At 52.5% G+C, this 19,116-nt stretch overlaps 1 protein-coding gene across 2 annotated transcripts in view; it reads right to left on the reverse strand.

Moving 5' to 3' along the window:
- The window catches only part of ABR (ABR, RhoGEF and GTPase activating protein), a 223,968-nt gene extending 214,126 nt beyond the window's left edge, over window positions 1-9,842 (reverse strand). Inside the window, exons 1-2 of one of the 2 annotated variants that reach the window (XM_025361136.1) lie at window positions 8,901-9,842; window positions 8,255-8,371 (exon numbers count right to left, since the gene is read on the reverse strand). In XM_025361136.1, coding sequence (XP_025216921.1) covers window positions 8,283-8,371; window positions 8,901-9,735 — 924 coding nt within the window. In that variant the 5' untranslated portion in view covers window positions 9,736-9,842 and the 3' untranslated portion in view covers window positions 8,255-8,282. Of the gene's footprint in view, window positions 1-8,254; window positions 8,372-8,900 lie in introns of those variants that run through there. The other variant, XM_025361130.1, reaches the window with a different exon arrangement.
- Window positions 9,843-19,116: the final 9,274 nt, after the last annotated feature.

The following is a 19,116-nucleotide window of genomic DNA, read 5'->3' on the forward strand; positions in this document are numbered from 1 at the left end:
TTGTTTTTCTGTTTGTTTGTTTTTTGAGACTGAGTCTCGCTCTGTGGCCCAGGCTGGAGTGCAGTGGCCGGATCTCAGCTCACTGCAAGCTCCGCCTCCCGGGTTTACGCCATTCTCCTGCCTCAGCCTCCCGAGTAGCTGGGACTACAGGCGCCCGTCACCTCGCCAGGCTACTTTTTTGTATTTTTTTTTTTTAGTAGAGACGGGGTTTCACCGTGTTAGCCAGGATGGTCTCAATCTCCTGACCTCGTGATCCACCTGCCTCGGCCTCCCAAAGTGCTGGGATTACAGGCGTGAGCCACCGCGCCCAGCCCACCACTCACTCTTACGCTGCATTTCCCATTCTTCTAATTCCTGCCTGAAACGTGAGCGTGATGGCCAGATCTCTAGCAGCTATTTCAGACCAGGAGGTGAGCTTGAGGACAGAGAAGCAGAAAGACTGAAAAACCTGCATTCCTGATGATCATGGAGTCACCATACTCTCGCCCGGACTGCTGGCTGCTGGAATTCCCTTACATGTGAGATAAATAAGCCTTTATTTTGTTTAAGTTACTTTATTTTTAGTTTTGTCACATACAGCAAACCCCTATCAACCAATCCCAGATTCCACGGAAAATCAGCCCTTAAAGGAAGGGTTGGTTTGGGGGCTGGTTTGGGGAAGTTGAGGCGGGAGGGCACTTCAAATGCCAGAAAGAGCACAGGAAAAGATGCCAGATGGAATGAGCATTGGCGGAAACCATCTGCGTAGAAAACAGAAAATAGGAAGCCAGACGGTGGCTTTGCAGACGTCAGGAGAGACAGGGCTTGACGGCAGAAGCATCAGGAACCCCAGGGGACCTGGAAAGGTTGTCAGATCAAGGCAGGCAGATCAAGAGGTCAAGAGATCGAGACCATCCTGGCCAATACGGTGAAACCCCGTCTCTACTAAAATACAAAAATTAGCCGGGCGTGGTGGTGGGCACCTGTAATCCCAGCTACTTGGGAGGCTGAAGCAGGAGAAACGCTTGAACCCAGGAGGCGGAGGTTGCGATGAACCGAGATCATGCCACTGCACTCCAACCTGGGCGACAAGAGTGAAACTCCGTCTCAAAAGAAAAAGAAAAGAAAAGAAAAGATACAGAGTCAAATATTGAGCCAATTGCTTTGTGAATACTCTCTTACCCAGAAGAAAAACAGATGGACCAGAGGAAAAGTTTCCAGACATGGCTGCATTTACTGCTTGTACAGGAGGAAGGAACTATTCAACAAACTTACCCTCCACCCTTTGGGTGGCAGGTAACGCGTTCGTGAGGTGAAGACGGTGGCGGTTTGGGTTGGATGGAGGGAAGTACTGAAGAGCCCAGCAAACAGTGATGCAATATCAACTCGGGTTACAAAGGAATCAGCAAACCACCAGCTCATGTGTCTCAAATGGCATTTTTTTCTTTTGGAGACAAGGTCTCGCTTTGTCACCCAGGGCTGGAGTGCAGTGGCGCAATCTTGGCTCATTGCAACCTCTGCCTCCCGGGTTCAAGCGACTCTCCTGCCTCAGCCTCCCAAGTAGGTGGGACTGCAGGTACATGCCACTCTGCCCGGATAACTTTTGTATTTTTAGTAGAGATGGGATTTCACCATGTTGGCCAGGCTGGTCTCCAACTCCTGACCTCAGGTGATCCACCCACCTCGGCCTCCCAAAGTGCTGGGATTACAGGCGTGAGCCACCGTGCCCGGCCCCAAATGGCTTCTTAACATCTCTTCACAATAGGGATGAAAAAATGACTCTATCACAGCTAAAGCTGAAAATTAAATCCTTCAAACGAAGTTACTCAGACACCCACTGACCAGAAGGAATTCTTCCTAGAGCAGCAATCTCATTAGTCACTGATGGGAAGGACAGAAAACCCATCAGGTTACAGATGAACCAGGTTACAGGTAACACGACTACCTAGTAGGAAATTCATTTCCCATAAAGATTAAAAATAAAAAGTCTCAGGGCCAGGTGTGGTGGCTCATGTCTGTAATCTCAGCACTTTTGGAGGCCAAGGAGCGAGGATTGCTTGAGCCCAGGAGTTCTAGACAAGCCTGGGCAACATAGTGAGACCCCGTCTCTACAAAAAAATTAAAAATTAGCCAGGCATGGTGGCATGTGCCTGTAATTCCAGCTATGTGGGAGGCTGAGGTGGGAGGATCGCTTGAGCCTAGGAGGTGGAGGCTGCAGTGAGCCGTGTTCATGCCACTGCACTCCAGCCTGGGCAACAGAGTGAGACCCTGTCTTAAAAATAAAATAGGCCAGGCACAGTGGCTCATGCCTGTAATCCCAGCACTTTGAGAGGCCACGTCAGGCAGATCACCTGAGGTCAGGAGTTCAAGACCAGCCTGGACAACATGGCGAAACCCCGTCTCTATTAAAAATATAAAAATTAATCCCAGCACTTTGGGAGGCCGAGACGGGCGGATCACGAGGTCAGGAGATCGAGACCATCCTGGCTAACACGGTGAAACCCCGTCTCTACTAAGAAATACAAAAAACTAGCCGGGCGAGGTGGCGGGCGCCTGTAGTCCCAGCTACTCGGGAGGCTGAGGCCGGAGAATGGCGTGAACCCGGGAGGCGGAGCTTGCAGTGAGCTGAGATCCGGCCACTGCACTCCAGCCTGGGCTACAGAGAGAGACTCCGTCTCCAAAAAAAAATAAATAAATAAAAAATAAAAAAAAATAAAAATAAAAATTAACCAGGCGTGGTGGCGCATGCCTGTAATCCTAGCTACTCAGGGGGCTGAGGCTGGAGAATTGCTTGAACTCAGGAGGCAGAGGTTGCAGTGAGCCAAGATCTTGCCATTACACACCAGCCTGGGTGACAAGAGCAATACTCCAACTCAAAAAAAATAAATAAAATAATATAAAAATTAGCCGGGCTTGGTCCAGACACCTGTAATCTCAGCTACTCGGAGGACTCCCTCTTAAACAAACAAACAAAAAAAACCGTGACACACACACACATACATAGACACGAATACCCTCCACGGTCATTCTACACCAGGTATTCTGAAGTCTTTAAATATTCTCTTGCACTTAATCTTCATAACTATCCTGAGAGGTAAGTACTAATATTTGAGGCGGTACAGCTTGGTGTTCGAAAGCATGGACTTGGAAGCCAGACTGCCTGGGTTCAAATCCTAAGTGCTACTTATAAGCTGGGTGACCGTGGGCAGGGTTATTTAAGTTCTCCAGGCCTGGAAATAACAACAGTACCTGTATTAGTCTGTTTTCACACTGCTGTAAAGAACTACCCGAGACTGGGTAATTTATAAAGGAAAGAGGTTTAATTGACTCACAGCTCCACATGGCTGGGGAGGCCTCAGGAAACTTACCATGACCGCGGAAGGCAAAGGAAAGGCAACCACCTTCTTCACAAGGCAGCAGGAGAGCGAGCCCGCGGGGATCTTCCAAACGCTTTACAACCACCACATCTCATGAGAACTCCCTGGCATTAGGACAACATCCTGGGGGAAACCGTCCCCATGATCCAGTGCCTCCCACCAGGTCCCTCCCTCAACACGTGGGGATGACACTTCGAGATGAGATTTGGGTGGGGACACAGAGCCAAACCCTATCGGTGCCTACCTCATGAAGGTGCTGTGTGGAATCAATGAATTAAAGCATATAAAGTGCTCAGAACAGGAGCTGGCAAAAGTAAGCCCTCAGGGTTAGCCATGTTTATTATTCCCATCTGACAGAGAGAGACAAGAGGCTTGGATGGGTCAGTGGCTGGCCGGTGGTCTCACACCTGGGGAGAGGCAGGCCTGACTTCACAGCATGTACCACCCAACACAGCTGATCCCAGCTCTGCCCGTCCCCCCGCTCCTCACCACACCAACACGGCTTGGTCTTTTTTCTGGACTAAGCAAGGCTGCAAGGTGCGAAAAGGAATTTACTAAACGAATTGGCAGACTAACTTATTTACACTCTGATGTTGCCATCGTGCGTGGACAAAAAAGCCAAAATGTGTTTTGGCTTAGGAATCTGCCCCTCATCTAAAAGGAAATGGCCCTTTTCTTTTTTTTTTTTTTTTGAGACGGAGTCTCGCTGTGTCTCCCAGGCTGGAGTACAGTGGCGTGATCTCGGCTCACTGCAAGCTCCGCCTCCCGGGTTCACGCCATTCTCCCGCCTCAGCCTCCCAAGTAGCTGAGACTACAGGCGCCCGCCACCACGCCCGGCTAGTTTTTTGTATTTTTAGTAGAGACGGGGTTTCACCATGTTAGCCAGGATAGTCTCGATCTCCTGACCTCGTGATCCACCCGCCTCGGCCTCCCAAAGTGCTGGGATTACAGGCTTGAGCCACCGCGCCCGGCCGGAAATGGCCCTTTTCAAAGGAGGCCCTTTTCACCTGCTTCTGGGCCTCTGTAGGTGAGGCCTCACGTGTTCTCTCTCTGAAACCCCGAGACAAAGGCAAAGCCTGGATTGCCCAGTAAAACCTGACCTTAAGGACCTCTGAATGCAGACAATGAGTGTGATTGCTGGTGGGGGCCAATCCAGCAAAAAGAGACTCATGAGCCAAGATGACCTCTGCCTTGAGTCCTGCCCTGCTGCCTGAAAGGTTCTAGAAAGAGTCAGAGCCTTACTGGGAGGGGGAAACATGCATCTTATTCATTTGTATTTTTTAGAGGCAGGGACTCGCTCTTTCGCCCAGGCTGGAGTGGGGTGGCACAATCATAGCTCACTGAAGCCTCGACCTCCTGGGTTCAAGTGATCCTCCCACTTCAGCCTCCTGAGTAGCTGGGACTACAGGTGACACCACCACATCTGACTGACTTTCTTTTTTCTTAGAAATGGGGTCTCACCGGGCGCGGTGGCTCACGCCTATAATCCCAGCACTTTGGGAGGCCAAGACGGGCAGATCATGAGGTCAGGAGATCGAGAACATCCTGGCTAACACGGTGAAACTCCGTCTCTACTCAAAATACAAAAAATTAGCCGGGCGTGGTGGCGGGCGCCTGTAGTCCCAGCTACTCAGGAGGCTGAGGCAGGAGAATGGCATGAACCCAGGAGGTGGAGCTTGCAGTGAGCCGAGATCACGCCACTGCACTCCAGGCTGGGAGACAGAGCGAGACTCCGTCTCAAAAAAAAAAAAAAAAAAGAAAAAGAAAGAAATCGGGTCTCACTCTATTGCCCAGGCTGGTCTCAAATTCCCAGCCTCAAGCAATCCCCCACCTCAGCCTCCCAAAGTGCTGGAATTACAGGTGTGAGCCATTGTACCCAGCCACGTGCATCACGGAAAACCAAACCATCTGTGATCCAGAATGACTGGGGAGTGGGAAGCTCTGAGGAAGCAACTCGGCCGGGCGCAGTGGCTCACGCCTGTAATCCCAGCATTTTGGAAGGCTGAGGCAGGTGGATCACCTGAGGTCAGGAGTTCAAGACCAGCCTGGCCAATATGGTGAAACCCCATCTCATCTAAAAACACAAAGATTAGCTGGGCGTCGTGGCACATTCTTGTCATCCCAGCTACTCAGGAGGCTGAGGCGAGAGAATCACTTGAACCCAGGAGGCGGAGGTTGCAGTGAGCTGAGATGGCGCCACTGCCCTCCAGTCTGGGTGACAGAGCGGGACTCTGTCTAAAAAAAGAAAAAGAAAGAAAGAAAGAAAAAAGAAACAGCTCAAAGAAAAATGACCTGTAGTAGTGGTTAATTAACATTTATGGGTGCTTACTATGTGCCAGGACCTGTCCAAAATCCTTTAGAAATATGATCCCATTTATTTATTGTGGCAATAGTAGGAGAGAAGAGGTGCTTGTTAGCCTCACTTTACAGATGAGGGACTCAGGCTCACAAAAGTCAAGTAACTTCTCCCAACGTCACGAAGGCAGTCTAGCTTCAGAAACACGGTTTTAACCCGTGTTTTCAAACCTTTATGTTCATCTCACAACAAGACATACATTCTACACCAGCTCCCAGTGTACCCACAGACATCCACATATAATCGAAACGGAGTCCAAAAACGGAATAATACTCGCCGTAGCCAACGCACTCATCCTTAGAGATAAAAACCCCTGCCGGCCTGGAGCCTGCGTTTGACTGGAGGGAGACGGTGAATAAGATCCACATGCAAAGTTGTGGCATCCACGGTGGTAATTTCGGGAACGCTGTAGAGAAAAATGACGCAGCAAAGGACAAGGGTGGCCAAAGAAGACCTCCCGGGTGCTTCTGTTGCCGACTGCACTAATCTCAGTAAGCTGTTACCCACAGCGTGAAAACCCCTTCCCTTAATCCCTCTACTCTAGTGCCTCCCTATATGCTTGAAGGCTTTTTCTCCTAGATTGTGTGCGTGTGCACACATGTATGTGGCAGTGTGCACATGTATGTGCAGGTGTGTGTGTGCATGCATGTGGCAGTGTGCCGTGTATATACGTGTGCAGGTGTGTGTATATGTGTGCATGCAGGTATGTGGCACTGCACATGTATGTACATGTGCAGGTGTGTGTGCATGCATGTACATGTGAAGGTGTGAATGTGTGCATGTATGTATGTGTTAGTGTGCACATGTATATATACATGTGCAGGTGTATGTGTGTGCATGCATGTTTGTGGCAATGTAACGTGTATACGTGTGCAGGCATATGTGTAAGTGCATGTAAGTGGCAGTGTACCATGTGTATACATGTGCTGCTATGCACGTGTGTGCACGCATGTAACCATGTGCAGGTCCACCCCCCACTCACTTCCTCACTGAGGCAGCTTTGGAGACAGAAGCAGAACCCAAACATGTGACTGTGCAGTTTGCCACAGGAGCTTGCCCCGCAGAGGGAGCTGGAATGGGGCCTGAACTCTAGCCCAGGCATCGCTCGCCAATGCCATGAGTGCCAGACATGTGCCCGGCTCACGTCTGTAGTCCAGAGGAAGGAGACTCTTGTTATCATTGGTCCACCCAGACGGTGCCGATTCCTAACGTGCATCAAGGTACCCTGTGTGCTAGAGTGTCCTACGGGAGACAGGCGACGACTCACAGAAATAAAAATCACTGCCTGGGGAAAATCTAGTGTGCTGGGCACCCCAGGCAGGGTGATGGATGTGGGTCTGGGGGGAGACGGGATTGGAGCCAGCTCTGAAGCAGCTGGGGCCACTTGGGTAGCCTCCACCGGGGGCATTTGGAACTTGGCACTGGGGTGAAATCTTCAGGCTCTTCCCTTAAGGTAAAGGGATAAATAAAAATGTTACCAGCATGGGCGGCAAGAGCATTGCCTATGGGAAACACAGCCAATCTTTGCTAATGAATAAGTGTAATTGATCAAAACAGATGACTTGATGGACCTTCCAAATGTGCTTTTAGCAAAGTGGACAGTTTTTCATTCAAATGCAAACTCACCCAGATAAAATCTAATAATGGAGATTTTGGAACAATCCCAGCATCAATGATTTTTTTTTTTCCTCCTTCACTGGGCAGGAAGGCATCTCAAATTCCTGGTTGCAGCTTCACCCAACCAGACACCACCAGTGTCCTGCTTTCCGCGTGGCTACGGAGACCCTCACAGTTCGCAGACACAGCAAGGGGCTCACACGCCACTCCCATCCCTACCTGACCTCTCCTCCTCAGCCGCATTCCCACTCCCTGACCTAGGAAGAGCTCGGTGGACGCTCGATTCCAGGCAATCATTTATTCAGCCATTATTCACTGAGCTTTGACTGCCGCAAGGCACCGCGCGTACCACCAGAAGGGGGTTCAAAGATGACTAAGACCAGGCCCTGTCCTCAGAAAAGAGAGCAGATGTGAGGGGAGAGAGAGGCCAGGAGACGGGGTGAAGGTCTCCGCTCACCCCAACGAGCATTTAATCTTTCTGAGCTTCAGTTTCCTCTTTTTATCGAATGAAGACGCTGGACTAGACATGATCTCCGGGCACCAGGCCAGCTGGAAAACCAGACGGGCCTAAGCCTTTCCCTTCCTCTCATGCTCCTAGCCTCCTAGAAAGCCAAGAGGCCAGGCCGCGCGCGGTGGCTCACGCCTGTAATCCCAGCACTTTGGGAGGCCGAGACGGGCGGATCACGAGGTCAGGAGATTGAGACCATCCTGGCTAACACGGTGAAACCCCGTCTCTACTAAAAAATACAAAAAACTAGCCGGGCGAGGTGGCTGGCGCCTGTAGTCCCAGCTACTCGGGAGGCTGAGGCAGGAGAATAGCGTAAACCCGGGAGGCGGAGCTTGCAGTGAGCTGAGATCTGGCCACTGCACTCCAGCCTGGGCGACAGAGCGAGACTCCGTCTCAAAAAGAAAAAAAAGAAAAAAAAGAAAGCCAAGAGGCCGGGGGCAGCCTTCTAAGAAGAAAACGAGTCCGCAAAAGGGGGCTGGTGAGGGCCATGGACCTTCCCTGAAGTTTCCATGTGGCCCCAACACACAAAGCAGCCTGGAGAAGAGGAGTCTGAGTTCAGAAAATTAAGTGGAACGTTTGGCCTTCCACGGCTAGGAAAGCGGAGCTCAGAGGGACCGGGAATTTCCGGGAAACGGGAAGCCCCTGGAGTGTGTGCAGAGAGGGGTGAGAGAGGGGTGACAGCATCGGGTGGTGCGAAGGAAGCTGGCGGGGGTCTGGCCGGAGGGATGGGGGGTGAGGGATGTCATGGCCAGAGCTGAAAGCCTGAGGCCTGGGCGCAGGCTCCTCCCACGGGCCGGCCACCCTCCCCATTCCATCAGCCCTGCCGCCGCCACAGGCTCGTTTTCATAGAGTCGCCCGAGCTTAACGTCGCTTTGCACGTGTTTTCTAAGTTCCACAAGTGGCTTTGGGGTAAACAGATGCAGCTCATCCTCCTTCCCGCCCGCTCCCCAGCCCCGAGCTTGAGGTTAATTAAACAGGGCCACGGAGTCGGCCGGGGAGGGGCCCCTGCAGCCTGGGGTGGGGGGCGCGGCGGGGTCTAGCGGGGTCTGAGGGGGGCGCCCACCTGCGGAGAAGCCGTCCTCGCGGTCGGAGCTGTGCCGGCTGCCGTCGCTGTCTCTCTCCGGCGAGCTGTGACCGGGCGAGTCTCGCTCCGGCACCCGCAGGAACCTCTGGCGCCTCCACGGGGGGAGGTGCTCGCGCCTGGGGGGCTCCTCCGCGGCGAGGGGCGAGCCCGGGCGGTCCGTGGCCTCGGCCTCCCGCTGCTCCAGGCCGCGGGTCCCCCGCTGCGGCCGCCACCCCCCGGGGATCAGGTGCGTCCAGCGGTGGGGGCTGCACGCGCGCCCCGGCCTCTCCGCCTCCTCGCGGGTCCCGAACCGGCAAGGGGCCGCCAGCCAGGGACCGAGGACGAACTTCTCGTTGAAATCCACTATCTCGAAGTCGTGGTCGCTGCCGTCGCCCCCCTCGTCCGTGCAGGGAGCCGCGTGGGGGTCCCCGAGGGGCGCGTCGTCCTCCCGGGCCCGGAACCGCAGCTGCGGCTGCAGGAGCTGCTGGTGGACGGCGTCGGCCCAGCTCCTTCCCCCGCCCGCTTCTCCGGCCGCCCCGGGCCAGGCGGGCAGGTCCGCGCGGGGAGACTCAGCCTCGGGGTCGGGGCGCTCGGGGTCCCCGCGGGGAGGCGCAGCCTCGGTGTCGGGGCGCTCGGGGTCCCCGGCCAGCGCGGCCTGCAGGAGGGAGGCTTTGAGCTGCTCCTCCGCCAGCACCTGTTGCAGCCGCTCCAGGTTGAGTCTGCAGCGCTCCAGCTCCCGCTCCGCGTCGCGCACCGACTCCAGCCTCGGGACCGGCACCTCCGCCCCGGGGAACTCGGCCCGCCAGCGCCGCTCGAACGCGCGGGGGTCCCACATGCCCCGAGCTCCGCCCGCGCCGACCCTTCCCCGCGGCCCCGAACAGGCCAGAGGAAAAACCAAGTTTCCCCTTCCGCCCTCGCGCCTTTTCCCCTTCTTCTTCCTCTTCTTCCCCTCCTGGGTTTCGCCTCCCTGACGTCAGCGGCTCCTCGCGGCGGGGGCGGGCGCCTGGGGGATGAGAACCCGCCCCGGGCATCCCACAGCCGGCTCGGGCCGCGGAGCCGCCGGGGGAGGGCGGGAGCTGCGGGGCCTGGACTCGAGCCTTCCCCGCCGCGCGCTGCCGGCCCCGGACCCCGCCCGCCCCGCTCCCCCGGCGGCCCCGCTCCCCGCACCCGAGCGCGGGGCCCCGGACACCCTCCTGCCGGGTCGCGGGAAGACGTGGGGGCTGAAGGCGATGTGGCTGGTGTCGCTGCGGACCCGCGGGGTCGCCCTGCGCGGGGACTGATTGATGATTGATTGATTGATTGATTGATTTTCCTTTTTTGAGGCCAGGTCTCGCTCTGTCGCCCAGGCTGGAGCACAGTGGCGAGATCATGCCTTAAACTAACTTGACAAAGAACACGGAGCAGTTTAATCCAAATCCGGGGGTAACGCTTTGGGGTTTTGTTGGCCCCTGTAAGCTTCCTTTTCCAGGGAAAAACATTCAAGGACGACGGCGCCAAGCGGCTCTGCGGGAGGCGTCCGGACCTCAAACCTGGACTCTCGGGGGACTGAGTCCAACCCTGGCTGCAGCGGCCGCGGCCTGGCGGAGGGCCCGCGTGGCTGTCTACGAGGACCCCCCCAGTCCACCTCCTCTTTGCCGCCTCAGATACTTCCCCTGGGGAGGACAAGAAACAGGAGCTGGAGAGGGGGCCTGGGGATGGCGGTGCCACGTGGCCCTGCCCTCCGCACCTGGCTGAGCAACGCTTTCCAGTTCTTCTCCAGGGTTGTGGGTGAAACCCCACCGCTTGCGAGGAGAGGCCCTGATAGCCACCTCGTGCTTTTGGAAAGAGGGGACGCCTTATCAATTCACGTTTTTATTCACCTTATCAATTCACCTTATCAATGATTCACGTTTCCTTTATTATTTTTTTTTTTTTGGTTTTATTTTTTATTTTTTTTTAATTTATTTATTATTATTATACTTTAAGTTCTAGGGTACATGTGCATAACGTGCAGGTTTGTTACATATGTATACTTGTGCCATGTTGCTGTGCTGCACCCGTTTCCTTCATTTTAAGCATGAAGAAATTGAGCTAAGAGGCCGGACGCGGTGGCTCATGCCTGTAATCCCTGCACTTTGGGAGGCCGAGGCGGGTGGATCACCTGAGGTCAAGAGTTCGAGACCAGCCTGGCCAACATGGTGAAATCCGTCTTTACAAAAATACAAAAATTAGCCAGGCATGGTGGCAGATGCCTGTAATCCGAGCTACTCGGGAGGCTGAGGCAAGAGAATTGCTTGAACCTGGGAGGCTGAGGTTGCAGTGAGCCGAGATCACGCCACTGCACTCCAGCCTGGGCGACTAGAGTGAGACTCCGTTTCAAAAAAACAGAAAAAAGAAACTGATCTAAGAGGCCGACTTGGCAGCTGGAAATTCTTCCTCCCCACAGCACCCTTTGGGGACTGGAGCTAAACTCAGCCACCTTCTCCGCAGCCCCCGCCACCCACCTGGCTCTCACCTGAACCATGGGTACAGGCTGTCCTGCTCCCACTTTTCCAGCCCCTTAATTCATCCCTCAAGGCTACAAGGAAGATGTTTCTTAACCACAAATGTGCCATGTGTTTGCTCCAAGCCCTTTCTTGGCTCCCGTCCCCTACAGGGTGGAGTCCAGACTCCTTAGCATGACACAGGAAGTCCTCCCACATCTAGTCTCTGCCCACCTCTCTGCATTCTTCCTATAATTTAGCTTTGCCAGCTCAAAGCCGGCCCCAAAGACCTCACACCCTTTTCTTCTTCCTTAGAACTTCTCATCTGTCCCTACACGCTTGCAGAAGTCCCCACTGCCTGGGGACCTCCCCCTCTGATTTGTTTGTATTAGCATTGGACCTGGTGCCTGCCTTTTATCTTTGTTGGCCCTTGCTCCACCTTTTATTGTTTATTTTCCTGTAGAGAGGAGCCGGCTTCTCCACCTCATCTCAGGCCCTGAACCAGCAGGGGGCCACGAGCAAATGGAACAAATTTCAAATCCACCATCTCGACTGAGTGTGGTGGCTCACGCCTGTAATCCCAGCACTTCAGGAGGCCGAGGCAGATGGATGACCTGAGGTCAGGAGTTCAAGACCAGCCTGGCTAACATGATGAAATCCCATCTCTACTAAAAATACAAAAATTAGCTGGGCGTGGTGGCGGGTGCCTGTAATCTCAGCTACTCTCAAGGGAGGCTGAGACAGGAGAATTACTTGAACCCAAGAGGCGGAGGCTGCAGTGAGCCGAGATCACGCCATTGCACTCCAGCCTGGGTGACAGAGCGAGACTCTGTCTCAAAAAAAAAAAAAAAAAAAAAAAAAAAAAAAACCCAAAACCAAAACAAATCTACCATCTCAAAGTCATGGTCACTGCTGTTGCGCCCATCATCTCATGTTGCCGAGGCTCCTCTTGAACTCCTGGGCTCAAGCAGTCCACCCTCTCTGCCTCCCAAAGGCTGGGATTACCAGCATGAGCCACTGGAGCTGTTTCACCTGTAGGGCAGTGGCACATTTACTGGACCCCCAAACTGCAGCCTGGACCCCCCGGGCTGAAGCCATCCTCCCTCCTCAGCCTGCGGAGTAGCTGGGACTACAGGCATGTGCCATCGTACCTGGCTATTTTTTTTTTTTTTATTTTTCGTAGAGATGGGGTGCTCACTGTGTTGCCCAGGCTGGTCTGGAACTCCTGGACTCAAGCAGTTGGCCTGCCCTGGCCTCCCGCTGTGCTGGGATTATGGGCATGAGCCACCATATTGGACTTCCCTTTATTATAGTTACTAGCGAGACCTTTTGTCTCCCTTCCTCTAAGAACCCCTCAAGTGCACAGATTGTCTTTTTTCATTTTTGTATTCCGGCGCCTTCTCGCAGAGTGTGGTATAGAGACGACTGATCATTGTTGAAGGAAAGAAATGAATAAATTAATGAACAAACAGACAGATGCAGCAACCCCCACCCTTGCCTCCTGCTGGACTTCTCCTGTATTGAATCACTCCTGACTGGGGCACACTTGCTTCCCACATGTCAACTCCAAAAATTTCCTTTCTTGCCCAAGTCTGTGTTTACTCATTTTAGCCATACCCCTCTTCCTTGTTTTCTTTCTTTTTTTTTTTTAATTTGGTGTGCCACTGGCATGAATCATCCCAGTGTTTGTCTTCATGCCAGACTGCCATGGAGAAATGGATATGTTTTTTGTTATTATTGTTATTATTATTTTTTTTTAGATGGAGTCTCACTCTGTCCCCCAGGCTGGAGTGCAATCCCCACTCACTGCAACCTGCACCTCCCAGGTTCAAGTGACTCTCCTGCCTCAGCCTCCGGAGTGGCTGGGATTACAGGCGTGTGATACCACACCCAGCTAATTTTTATATGTTTAGTATAGACAGGGTTTCGCCATGTTGACCAGGCTGGTCTTGAACTCCTGACCTCAGGTGACCCGCCCACCTCAGCCTCGCAGAGTGCTGGGATTACAGGCATGAGCCACCGCGCCCCGCGGATGTATTTTTTTTTTTTTTTTTTTTTTTTTTTTTTTTGAGACAGAGTCTGCCTCTGCCACCCAGGCTGGAGTGCAGTGGCCGGATCTCAGCTCACTGCAAGCTCCGCCTCCCGGGTTTACGCCATTCTCCTGCCTCAGCCTCCCGAGTAGCTGGGACTACAGGCGCCCGCCACGTCGCCCGGCTAGTTTTTTTTTTTTTTTTTTTTTTAGTAGAGACGGGGTTTCACCGTGTTACCCAGGATGGTCTTGATCTCCTGACCTCGTGATCCGCCCGTCTCGGCCTCCCAAAGTGCTGGGATTACAGGCTTGAGCCACCGCGCCCGGCCGGATGTATTTTAAAATACACTACTTTGGCCGGGCGCGGTGGCTCACACCTGTAATCCCAGCACTTTGGGAGGCCGAGGCAGGCGGATCACCCGAGGTCAGGGGTTCAAGACCAGCCTGGCCAACATGTTGAAACCCCGTCTCTACTAAAAATACCAAAAATTAGCCGGGTATAGTGGTGGGCGCTGTAATCCCAGCTACTCAGGAGGTTGAGACAGGAGAATTGCTTGAATCCGGGAGGCAGAGGTTGCGGTGAGCCGAGATTGCACCATCACACTCCAGCCTGGGCAACAAGAGCGAAACTCCGTCTCAATAAATAAATAAATAATAAAAATGAAATGCACTCATTTACTATTCCCCAGTTTGAGTGATTTCTCAGTCCTTCACCTACTTCCTCAACCCGCTTTCTCTCCCACCTTTGCTGTACACCCCAGGGGTCTTCGCAATCTCCTTTGTCCACTGAGAAGGACTGAGAAGATTCCTTGTCTATCGCCAGCCCGTGCCAGGGAGACTCCATCAAAGGGAGTCCGCAGACAGCTTGGCCTGTGTAAAGATTTCAGAATGGGAGAGGACGAACAGTCCAGAACTGATGGACGACCCCAGGGAACAGCATATTGATTGGAAGCTGTTTCAATATGTATATTTAAATGCACCAAGAAGGCCGGGCGCGGTGGCTCAAGCCTGTAATCCCAGCACTTTGGGAGACTGAGACGGGCGGATCACGAGGTCAGGAGATCGAGACCACCCTGGCTAACACGGTGAAACCCCGTCTCTACTAAAAATACAAAAAACTAGCCGGGCGAGGTGGCAGGCGCCTGTAGTCCCAGCTACTCGGGAGGCTGAGGCAGGAGAATGGCGTGAACCCGGGAGGCGGAGCTTGCAGTGAGCTGAGATCCGGCCACTGTACTCCAGCCTGGGCGGCAGAGCAAGACTCCGTCTCAAAAAAAAAATAAATAAATAAATAAAATAAATAAATAAATAAAAAAAATAAATGCACCAAGAAAAAGAAAAATACAGGTTCCTAATAAGCATCCATTTCTGAATGTGTAAGTTCCCTGGGAGGAGAGTTTCCAGTCTGTCATTTAATTAAAGCCGTGGTATGATTCTCTTCTGGCCCAAGGAAATCGTTACCAATACCACTAATTTTTTCCACAAGGACCAACAGAGCTGGAAACGCCAGCATCCATCTGTAAATAGATCCCAGGAGCAGCCTTCATTGTCCCCAGCTGGTGGAGCGTTCAGCTTTATGACTTGGCTCTGGGCCCTCATGGGGACAGGGGTAGGGTGCTGACATTTATTGAATCCACACCTCTAGTTGCCATACATTTTTAATCTCATCTAATTCCTCACAACAACCCTGTGAAGAAGGCATTATTGTCGTCGCTTCAGACAGACAGAAACGGAAGGTCAAAGAGGTTAGAAGCCACACCGCTAGTCTGCTGGAATTTTTTTTTTTTTTTTTTGAGACGGAGTCTCGCTCTGTCGCCCAGGCTGGAGTGCAGTGGCCGGATCTCAGCTCACTGCAAGCTCCGCCTCCCGGGTTCACGCCATTCTCCTGCCTCAGCCNATCTCAGCTCACTGCAAGCTCCGCCTCCCGGGTTCACGCCATTCTCCTGCCTCAGCCTCCCGAGTAGCTGGGACTACAGGTGCCCACCACCTCGCCTGGCTAGTTTTCTGTATTTTTTAGTAGAGACGGGGTTTCACCGGGTTAGCCAGGATGGTCTCGATCTCCTGACCTCATGATCCGCCCGTCTCGGCCTCCCAAAGTGCTGGGATTACAGGCTTGAGCCACCGCGCCCAGCCTTTTTTTTTTTTTTTTTAAGAGACAGGGTAGGCCTGGCGCAGTGGCTCATGCCTGGAATCCCAGCACTTTGGGAGGCCGAGGCAAGTGGATCACCTGAGGTCAGGAGTTCGAGAGTAGCCTGGCCAACATGGTGAAACCCCATCTCTACTAAAAATACAAAAATTAGCCAGGTGTGGTGGCGGGCGCCTGTAATCCCAGCTACTCAGTTGAGGTGGGAGGCTGAGGTGGGAGGAACGCTTGAACCCGGGAGGCGGAGGTTACAGTAAGCAGAGATTGTGCCACCGTACTCCAGTCTGGGTGACAGAGTGAGACTCCATCTTGAAAAAAAAAAAGACAAAGAGACAAGGTCTCACTCTGCCACCCAGGCTGGAGTGCAGTGGTGCTATCACAGCTCACTGCAGCCTCGACCTCCAGTACTCAAGCCATCCTACCACCCCAATCTCCCAAGCACACACCGCCATACCTGGCGTGTTTTTTTGTTTTTTTGTTTTTTGTTTTTTGCGACAGGGTCTCCTTATGTTCCCCAGGCTGGTCTTGAAATCCTGGGCTCAAGTGATCTTCCTGCCTCAGCCTCCCAAAGTGTTGGGATTACAGGCGTGAGTCACCGTGCTCAGCCTGCTGGATTCTGTAGTCCCGCAGCTTTGTAAGAGCTTGGTCCAGGTGCATCTGTCACTGGCATTTCTTTATTTAATAAACATTTCTTGAGCACCCACTAGGTCCCAGGGCCTGGCAAATTAAGTTTAAACTTTGTTTTTGGTTTATTTTTTTGAGACAGGGTCTTGCTGGAGAGCAGTGGCACAATCTTGGCTCACTGCAGCCAACATCCTGGGCCCAGGGGATTCTCCCACCTCCGCCTCCTAAGTAGCTGGGACCACAGGTGCATGCCACCAAGCCTGGCTAATTTTTTGTATTTTTTGTAGAGACAGGGTCCCACCATGTTTCCCAGGCTTGGACTTCTGGGCTCAAGCCATTTGCCCGCCTTGTCCTCCCAAAGTGTTGGGATCACAGCTTTGAGCCATGGCGCCTGCCAAGTTTAAGCTTTGTAGCCTGGCATATCAGACCTGTTGAAATGGGTCCCCTGACCCCAGCTGACATTTCCAACCCCATTTCCTGAATTTCCCCAGCCTGCTACACCCACTCAGCACCCAACACAAGTGGCCTCTGGAGCAGATGTCTTTCATGTCCCGTGCCACCTCCCAGTGGCCTATCTTGGGTGTCTGCAGTGGACAGTCCTTGGGGGCTGCTGGGTTCTCACCTTGAGCGCCACCTCCCACACTGCTCTCTACTTCTCTCCCTTAGGGCTTCTGTCAAAGTCACAAAGCTCTCAAGAACAGCCAAGAAAGGGGACAGGATATTAACACCCCCAGAGCCATGGCCAATTAACACTGGCTGGACCAAGGCCAGTGGAAATAGAGGTTGGTTAATAAACAGCCCCTGGCTCCTATCTGTGGAGGGCTTTTTTTTTTTTTTTTTTTTTTTTTTGAGACGGAGTCTCGCGCTGTGTCACCCAGGCTGGAGTGCAGTGGCGCGATCTCGGCTCACTGCAAGCTCCGCCTCCCAGGTTCAGGCCATTCTCCTGCCTCAGCCTCCGAGTAGCTGGGACTACAGGCGCCCGCCACCACGCCCGGCTAGTTTTTTGTATTTTTAGTAGAGACGGGGTTTCACCATGTTAGCCAGGATGGTCTCGATCTCCTGACCTCGTGATCCGCCCGCCTCGGCCTCCCAAAGTGCTGGGATTACAGGCTTGAGCCACCGCGCCCGGCCATTCTTTCAGACGGAGTCTCGGAGTCTCGCTCTGTCGCCCAGGCTGGAGTGCAGTGGCGCCGTCTCGGCTCACTGTAACCTCCGCCTCTTGGGTTCAAGCGATTCTCCTGCCTCAGCCTCCCCAGTAGCTGGGATTACAGGCGCCCACCATAATGGCCAGCTAACTTTTGTATTTTTAGTAGAGATGGGGTTTCACCATGTTGGTCAGGCTGGTCTCAAACTCCTGACCTCGTGATCCACCCACCTCAGCCTCCCAAAGTGCTGGGATTACAGGCGTGAGACACTGCACCCCGACAGGAACCCAGTTTTCTAGAATTTTTGTCACTACAGTCTTGCCTTTTCTAGAAATTACTTTTTTTTATTTTTATTTTTTAGACAGGCTCTCACTCCATCTCCCAGGCCGGAGTGCTGTGGCGCAACCACAGGTCATTACAACCTCGACTTCCCAGGCTCAAGTGGTCCCCCCTCCTCAGCCTTCCAAGTAGCTGGGATCACAGCACAGGCCACCACATGTGGTGAATTTTTTTTTTTTTTTTTTTTGTAGAGATCAGGTCTCACTATGTTGCCTAGGCTGGTCTCAAACTCCTGGGCTCAAGCGATCCTCCCACCTTAGCCTCCCAAAGTGCTGGGATTACAGGTGTGAACCACCGCGCCCGGCCCCCCTTCCTAGAATCTTGTATGAAAGAATGTAGTCTTGGTGTTGGACTGCTGAAACTTAGTTTGATCTTAGTTTGATCTGCACTGTTGTGTGTTTACATCTCTTTCCCTCCTTCCCTTCCCCCAGGGTCGGAAATAGGCATTTGAACATACTAGGTGGAGACAGGCATTCAGCCTTCATTCTAATGCCGTGCCAAAAGTGTTATCATCATCATTTTGCAGATAAACAAGCGTGCTTTGATGAGATTAAGACAGTCATTCAGGGCCGGGCTCAGTGGCTGACGCCTGTAATCCCAGCACTTTGGGAGGCCGAGGCGGGCAGATCACCTCAGGTCAGGAGTAAGACCAGCCTGGCCAACAAGGTGAAACCCCCTCTTCACTACAAAAAAAAAATACAAAATACAAAAATCAGCCAGGCGTGGTGGCAGGTGCCTGTAATCCCATCTACTCGGGAGGCTGAGGCAGGAGAATCCTTGAACCCAGGAGGCAGAGCTTGCAGTGAGCCGAGATCGCACCATTGCACTCCAGCCTGGGCAACAAGAGCAAATCTCCGTCTCGAAAAAAATAAGATAGTTATTCAAGTTTACGTAATTCATTCGTTTTCATTGTGGAGGAATATTCCATTGTCTGAATACACCCCCATTTGTTTATCCTCCAGTTGATAGATATTTGAGTTGTCTCTGTGTGGACATATGTTTTCATTTATATTCCCCACAAAAAATAAATATAAATGGTATTGCTGGGTTGTAAGGAAACCATATGTTTAACTTTTAAAGATATTACCATATAACGTTTTCCAAAGTGTCTGTACTATTTTTCTTTTTGTATTTTTTTAAATTTTTTTTTGTATTTTTAGTAGAGACAGGGTTTTGCCATGTTGGCCAGGCTAGTCTCGAACCCCTGACCTCAGGTGATTCACCCACCTCGGCCTCCCACAGTGTTGGGATTACAGGTGTGAGCCGCCGCATCGTTTTCCATGATTAACAGCAATGTGTGTGCATCTCATTGTTCTATGTGCATGTCAACAGTTGGTGTTGTCAGTTTTTTAGCTTTAGCCACTTTAGTGGGTATATAATGCTATCTTGTTGTGGTTTAATTTGATTATTAATGATGTACAACATCTTTTCATGTACTTATTGACCATTTGCATATTTTCTTTTGTGAAATGTTTGT

The sequence above is a fragment of the Theropithecus gelada genome, chromosome 16, assembly GCF_003255815.1.
Source record: "Theropithecus gelada isolate Dixy chromosome 16, Tgel_1.0, whole genome shotgun sequence".
In the NCBI taxonomy this organism is placed as follows: domain Eukaryota; kingdom Metazoa; phylum Chordata; class Mammalia; order Primates; family Cercopithecidae; genus Theropithecus; species Theropithecus gelada.